This window comes from Hyla sarda, chromosome 3, assembly GCF_029499605.1.
Source record: "Hyla sarda isolate aHylSar1 chromosome 3, aHylSar1.hap1, whole genome shotgun sequence".
In the NCBI taxonomy this organism is placed as follows: domain Eukaryota; kingdom Metazoa; phylum Chordata; class Amphibia; order Anura; family Hylidae; genus Hyla; species Hyla sarda.
The window spans coordinates 318,653,210-318,661,799 of record NC_079191.1 but is presented as its reverse complement, the minus strand read 5'-3'; the positions used below and the strand labels follow the sequence as shown (position 1 = coordinate 318,661,799).

Here is an 8,590-nt window from a genome sequence, read left to right as displayed (position 1 = left end):
TTTAATGGTTGGGGGGGCAGGGAAGTGAAGCCATAAATTTACCTGCTCATATGTCGATATCTACTTTAAGTACCTGCCCTAAGAAGTAGTGGCCCCAACTGTTTGAAGGTCCCTTCCTAACAAAGTGTACAGAGAAGAGAGGAATGATCAGCAGACTTGTTAGGGTTAGAATCATACAGGGCTGTGGAGTCGGAGTCGAGGAGTCGGAGTCAGAGGAAATTTTGGGCACCTGGAGTCGGAGTCGCCAAACAATGCACCGACTCCGACTCCTACTAAATTTAGATTGGAATAAAAAATAAAAAAAACAAGTTTAAATGTCCCAATTCACAAAAAGTTATAATTAATGACTTCTCTACTGTAAGAATAAAGACCAATGTATGCAGTGCCTCACGTAACCGCAAAACAAAATGAACATGTTAAGTGACCGTGCAGAAGCATGCTTTTCATGTGCTTCACTATATGGCACGCAACACACAATTAGGAGCGGCAATACTTATACTTTCCATAGTGTTGTGTTCTGCTGTTACAGGGAACCCATAGGTAACCTAGCCTCTCACTGATAAGGGATTAAGTAAATATGTTTTTTGCAGGACTAGAGACACTTGTATAAGTGAAGGGAATGGAGGGTCAATAGTTCAAGACTGAAGATGTAAACCATTGGAAAAAGGCTATAAAAACTTGTAAACTCGATTGTTAGCTTAAAGGGGTACTCTGCCCCTAGACATCTTATCCCCTATCCAAAGGATAGGGGATAAGATGTCAGATCGCCAGGGTCCCGCTGCTGGGGAACCCCGGGATCCCCGCTGTGTCACCGCGCTATCATTACTGCACAGAGCGAGTTCGCTCTGTGCGTAATGACGGGTGATACAGGGGCCGGAGCATCGTTACGTCATGGCTCCGCCCCCTCAATACATGTCTATTGTATTGAGGGGGTGAGCCAAGATGTCACGCTGCTCCGTCCCCTGTATCCTTTGGATAGGGGATAAGATGTCTAGGGGCGGAGTACCCCTTTAAACATGACTATGGGATTCTTCAAGGAAAATCATGTTTTATAATAAATTCCCCTTCCTGGATCCTCCCACTGCCCTATCTTCAGCAGCAGATCAGCACACAAACTGTTCAATACAGTAGACTGTTGGCTTCCCAGCCAGTAGTCCTGTGGTAATGACATGTATGTTGCCTTTCTTTCCTTCAAGGAATGTATAAAATACATTCACATATTAATACAGAGGAGTCGGAGTCGGGGAGTCGGAAGTACAAAAAACTCCTGAGTCGGAACATTTATCTACCGACTCTACAGCCCTGGAATCATAGTCTATAAACAAAACCAACGTCAAAACCAGGAGGTAATGTCAGGGACAAAGATGCAATAAAAAGGTCAGGGGTCAATACTAGGGTCAAAACCAGGAGAGCTTGTCATAAACCAAGTCAGCAGACAAAAAGAGAACTTCTGGAGTTTTTCGTCCAATAGGCTTCTATAGGTGGAAACAAATGGCAGTACAAATGCCATGTGTGTATATATGTTGCCATTTTTTCTGGCATTAAGTCACATGATTAAAGAATCACATGACTTATAATGAGAAAATCACAGGGGATAAAACACAAAAAAAAAGTCTGCTACTGCATTATACCTATAAAAATAAGTCACTTTGTAATAGATTTCTGATTTTTTTTTTAAATACTCCTTGGTGCCTTTCTTCCAGTGGGGAAAGGGGGATGGTCATGTGATCTCTTCCGCTTATATCGCATACTATGGATCCAGCACTGTATTCCTGAACAGTGTATAGGAAGGTCACCTCTCATGTATGGGCCATACCCTAATCTTCTCCTATCCTACTCAGTACGAGATCAAGAGAACATTAGGTTGTCATGATGAAATTAGATTATGTTACAGCATGCAGTGATATTTTTCCAGCAAAATGACAAAGCGTATGTGTTGGTTAAGATGGATTCTGGAAAAGCTACAAGGCCTCTGCGAAGTGTGTGCGCTCAAGGACATTGCAATAAAGTTAAAAAAAAAAAAAAAAAAAAAAAGATACCTGCGCTCCCTCATGAGGCCACGCCCAGCTGTCTAGCGCTCTCCTCCCCTTGGAGTGTAGTTCGTCGGTGTCACTACTCTGTCCTGCACTATCGGCGCAGTCACCATGGCGACCAAGAGACCCTCGAACCGTCCTTACCACATAGTAATATTCGGGGCCTCCGGCTTCACCGGACAGTTCGTTGTGGAGGAGGTGTCCCGAGTGGCTGATGGGGAAGAATACCGGGGCCAGGAGCTCCGCTGGGCTGTAGCTGGCCGGAGCAAGAAGAAGCTAGAGGAGGTGCTGAGCTGGGCCGCCGAGAGGCAGGGTGAGTGCGGGCAGAGGCCCCTCAGAACTTCTCTGTGTACCCTGCTGTCATGTGACTCCTCTCCTGCTATTGTTCTATGTATCACTGCGCCCTGGAGTGCTTGACATGAGGAGGAACTACAAGTCTCAGCATGCAATAGTATCTTCTGTGCCGTGCTGGAGAACTACAGGTTGCAGCCAGTGGTCCTCTGCAGACCTCCATGCTGTATACCAAGCTCCTGGAGCATCCAGTAAGCGCTTACCCCATCCATCATCTGAAAACCAGTTCTGCCAGTAATGTGGCCTCATTAGACACAGCATCCAGGGTCGGGTCACACCTGACTGGACCTTCTGTGCAGGTTCTGTTCAGTTTGCCACACTATGTATGGTCTAAGATCACTAAACTACCCCATTTCCTTTATCTCTACCTGTAATGAAGAACATAACGGGGAACTCTGCAGTAATAATACACTGTACAATAATATTACACTGTATAATACACTGTACAATAATATTACACTGTATAATACACTGTACATTAATATTACACTGTCTAATACACTGTACAATAATATTACACTGTATAATACACTGTACAATAATATTACACTGTCTAATACACTGTACAATAATATTACACTGTATAATACACTGTACAATAATATTACACTGTACAATAATATTACACTGTATAATACACTGTACAATAATATTACACTGTCTAATACACTGTACAATAATATTACACTGTATAATACACTGTACATTAATATTACACTGTCTAATACACTGTACAATAATATTACACTGTCTAATACACTGTACAATAATATTACACTGTCTAATACACTGTACAATAATATTACACTGTCTAATACACTGTACAATAATATTACACTGTCTAATACACTTTACAATAATATTACACTGTCTAATACACTGTACAATAATATTACACTGTACAATACACTTTACAATAATATTACACTGTATAATACACTGTACAATAATATTACACTGTAAAATACACTGTACAATAATATTACACTGTCTAATACACTGTACAATAATATTACACTGTCTAATACACTGTACAATAATATTACACTGTCTAATACACTGTACAATAATATTACACTGTCTAATACAATAATAATACACTGTACAATAATATTACACTGTACAATAATATTACACTGTATAATACACTGTACAATAATATTACACTGTCTAATACACTGTACAATAATATTACACTGTATAATACACTGTACAATAATATTACACTGTACAATAATATTACACTGTATAATACACTGTACAATAATATTACACTGTCTAATACACTGTACAATAATATTACACTGTATAATACACTGTACATTAATATTACACTGTCTAATACACTGTACAATAATATTACACTGTCTAATACACTGTACAATAATATTACACTGTCTAATACACTGTACAATAATATTACACTGTCTAATACACTGTACAATAATATTACACTGTCTAATACACTTTACAATAATATTACACTGTCTAATACACTGTACAATAATATTACACTGTACAATACACTTTACAATAATATTACACTGTATAATACACTGTACAATAATATTACACTGTAAAATACACTGTACAATAATATTACACTGTCTAATACACTGTACAATAATATTACACTGTCTAATACACTGTACAATAATATTACACTGTCTAATACACTGTACAATAATATTACACTGTCTAATACAATAATAATACACTGTACAATAATATTACACTGTACAATAATATTACACTGTATAATACACTGTACAATAATATTACACTGTATAATACACTGTACAATAATATCACACTATAATACACTGTACAATAATATTACACTGTAAAATACACTGTATAATAATATTACACTGTAAAATACACTGTATAATAATATTACACTGTCTAATACCCTGTACAATAATATTACACTGTCTAATACCCTGTACAATAATATTACACTGTATAATACACTGTACAATAATATTACACTGTAAAATACACTGTACAATAATATTACACTGTCTAATACACTGTACAATAATATTACACTGTACAATACACTTTACAATAATATTACACTGTATAATACACTGTACAATAATATTACACTGTAAAATACACTGTACAATAATATTACACTGTCTAATACACTGTACAATAATATTACACTGTCTAATACACTGTACAATAATATTACACTGTCTAATACACTGTACAATAATATTACACTGTCTAATACAATAATAATACACTGTACAATAATATTACACTGTACAATAATATTACACTGTATAATACACTGTACAATAATATTACACTGTATAATACACTGTACAATAATATCACACTATAATACACTGTACAATAATATTACACTGTAAAATACACTGTATAATAATATTACACTGTAAAATACACTGTATAATAATATTACACTGTCTAATACCCTGTACAATAATATTACACTGTCTAATACCCTGTACAATAATATTACACTGTATAATACACTGTACAATAATATTACACTGTAAAATACACTGTACAATAATATTACACTGTCTAATACACTGTACAATAATATTACACTGTCTAATACACTGTACAATAATATTACACTGTCTAATACACTGTACAATAATATCACACTGTCTAATACACTGTACAATAATATCACACTGTCTAATACACTGTACAATAATATTACACTGTCTAATACACTGTACAATAATATCACACTGTCTAATACACTGTACAATAATATTACACTGTCTAATACACTGTACAATAATATTACACTGTCTAATACACTGTACAATAATATTACACTGTCTATTACACTGTACAATAATATTACACTGTCTAATACACTGTACAATAATATTACACTGTCTAATACAATAATATTACACTGTACAATAATATTACACTGTACAATAATATTACACTGTATAATACACTGTACAATAATATCACACTGTATAATACACTGTACAATAATATTACACTGTAAAATACACTGTATAATAATATTACACTGTAAAATACACTGTACAATAATATTACACTGTAAAATACACTGTACAATAATATTACACTGTCTAATACACTGTACAATATTACACTGTCTAATACACTGTACAATATTACACTGTCTAATACACTGTACAATAATATTACACTGTATAATACACTGTACAATAATATTACACTGTCTAATACACTGTACAATAATATCACACTGTCTAATACACTGTACAATAATATTACACTGTATAATACACTGTACAATAATATTACACTGTATAATACACTGTACAATAATATTACACTGTCTAATACACTGTACAATAATATCACACTGTCTAATACACTGTACAATAATATTACACTGTCTAATACACTGTACAATAATATTACACTGTCTAATACACTGTACAATAATATTACACTGTATAATACACTGTACAATAATATTACACTGTAATACACTGTACAATAATATTACACTGTATAATACACTGTACAATAATATTACACTGTATAATACACTTTACAATAACATTACACTGTATAATACACTGTACAATAATATTACACTGTATAATACACTTTACAATAACATTACACTGTATAATACACTGTACAATATTACACTGTATAATACACTGTACAATAATATTACACTGAGCATGTGTAGAGCAGCAGAGGTGTCGCCCCTTACTGGTGCCAAATTGGCATGTTGGAGCCGCTCCCCTGAATCTTTGCCCTGCCTGCTACCCAAGAGATTCATGGGAGCGGCTCCAACCTGTCATTAATAATGCTTCTCTTTATATAACAGATAAGGATATAGCAATGCTTTGCTACAAATGAGCCAGGATGGGTTCTGTGTAAAATCAAAGGCACATCGTCTTATTCAGGAGCTGTGATCCTTAACATTTAGCCTGCAGCTGTCTCTCCCAATGCCTCTGTACTCATCAAATCATATGTGTGTTCTGAATAGAGAGAATGGTTAAAGGGGTACTCCAGCATCTAAATCACCTGGGATTGCTTCATGTACAGCAGCAGGGCCTTAGAGGTTGCCCCCCTCCCCATGATAACTTATCCCTTATCTTTTGGATAGGGGAAACATTGTTAAATGTTGGAGTACCTCTTTAAGCAGCTGCCAGACTCCTCTCTGAAGACAAAAGGACCAGACAATTGAAATCAAACACGTCCGATCCAACATCATCTCTGCCCCCACATCATCTGTCAGATGAACCTCTGGAGGTCCAATATATTCACCGGTGATTGGACATACTGAATTTGGCATGTTCAAATGTATATGGAGGCTTAAAACATACCTGGCAATTACAAAAACTTTTCACATATCCTAGGAAGGAGAAGTGTGGTCTGTCCCAGCTCTTTGTCAGTGACACCTGGATGGCTCCATAGACTTGCAATGAAAGTCTGTCCTGGTCATACGGAGCACGGATTTCTCTCTACTAAGTCTCGTGATAGGTTGGGGTTTGAACACTCAACCATAACTGATCATATGAAAGTTTTTTTTTCTAAATGACAGGTATGCTTTAAAGGGGACTGCCAGGGAAATGTAGAAGATTAGTACAAACATTAAAAGAAAAAAAGCTGGTATACTTACCTCCCCCGACGCAGCAGCAGTCAGATCTTCTAGTCCCCACTTTTTTTTTTTTTTTTTTTTCCAATAACTTCCCACAAAGTTTTGTGACTGGCTAAATGTTGAACCGGATGTCATTGGAAGGAGAAAGGACAGGAGCACAGCAGGAACTGGAAGATCTGACATGTGCAGTGGCAGGGGAGGAAAGTATATCTGTTTTAATGCAGGAGGAATCATGTTCCATTCCATGACCCATTGGTCAATATTCTCCTTATCATTGATTTGCTGACAGTGCAGTTCTCTGGTGAGGGGAGTCCTGCACAATGATTTTCCAATAGTAAAAGGAATTAGAACAACTAGGGCTTGGCCATCTCCTCAAGGGCCCCATAGCAGCAGAATAGTCTGTATCTATGGTATGTACGCCCTTGTGGTTGTGTGCATTAGCCCTCACTGGATGTCCTTTTTAGCAGATTTGGAGTATATGCACATGGCCTACCTACAGATGTTTTTCTGCACAATTATTTGTATTAGAGGAAAAAAAAAAAGCTCTGTATACCTCCAATACCATACAGTGACTGCCCCATGTGCAAGAATGGGATCTTTACTACATTATATGGCTGTATACACAATGCTGCAGACCACCTTACCAAATGACATTCTCATCCCTGCTGCATGTGGACAGTGTTTACACTAGTGTTTCCCAATCAAGGTGCTTCCTACCTTTGCAAAACTAAGACTCTGCATGCTGGGTATTGTAGTTTTACAACAGCTGGAGGCACCCTGTTTGGGATCACTGGCTTACATATTGCTTGCTGTTTCTTCTGTCTGTAACCATTGAGAAATGCCAGTCATCATCAGGGCACAGTACGGTATTTTTAAGCTGTGTAACCTTTGTACATCTAAAGAAAAGTCCTAATCTCTGTGCCAGTCACCACTTCTATCCATTATTCATTTGTAGGAAAGCCACAGCTGAAGTCCATTGATATTCTAGTATGTGACATTAATGATGCCCCCTCCCTTGCTGATATGTGTAAGAAGGCCACTGTTGTTCTCGACTGCGTGGGACCAGTAAGTATCCTCAAACTGTACAAAGCCGGTCAGTGTGCACCATTCACTACATTTTTCCTCTAACCTACATTCTTTGATACAAAATATCATTTTGAAACTAAAACCTGAAAATATGTCTCATAAAACCCCAGGCTCTGTTCACACCTGTCATAGACATGTGCCAGATCTTTAGATATTTAATGATTTAATACTGCACATTTTACTAACGGATTTCATGTCCCTGTTATGGTTCAAATGCCATGATCAGTATTGATCGCGACATTTGAGGGGTTTATGGTGGGGATCAGCGTGATCAGCAGCCGGGACCCGCTGGGCATGAAGTGATCACAGCTTCTGCGGTCACTTCATGTAAAGGACGTACATTTACATCCATTTTCCTTAAGGGGTTAAGAGTTTTCTGGCTAAAAAATCATTTAAATATTTCTGTCCTGAATTGTAGTGTCAGGTTATCCATCTGTTTTAGAGGGGTTTTCATGGAAAAATAAATGTATTTTAAATGCCTTCCTGTGTATTCATGCATATT

The 8,590-nt window shown here is 36.7% G+C and overlaps 1 protein-coding gene across 1 annotated transcript in view; it reads left to right on the top strand.

Moving 5' to 3' along the window:
- Positions 1-2,048: 2,048 nt before the first annotated feature.
- Positions 2,049-8,590, top strand: part of LOC130362527 (saccharopine dehydrogenase-like oxidoreductase) — a 72,360-nt gene continuing 65,818 nt past the window's right edge. Inside the window, exons 1-2 of the mRNA XM_056567165.1 lie at positions 2,049-2,346; positions 7,958-8,067. Of these exons, the coding sequence (XP_056423140.1) occupies positions 2,145-2,346; positions 7,958-8,067 (312 nt within the window). The 5' untranslated portion in view covers positions 2,049-2,144. The remainder of the gene's footprint in view (positions 2,347-7,957; positions 8,068-8,590) is intronic.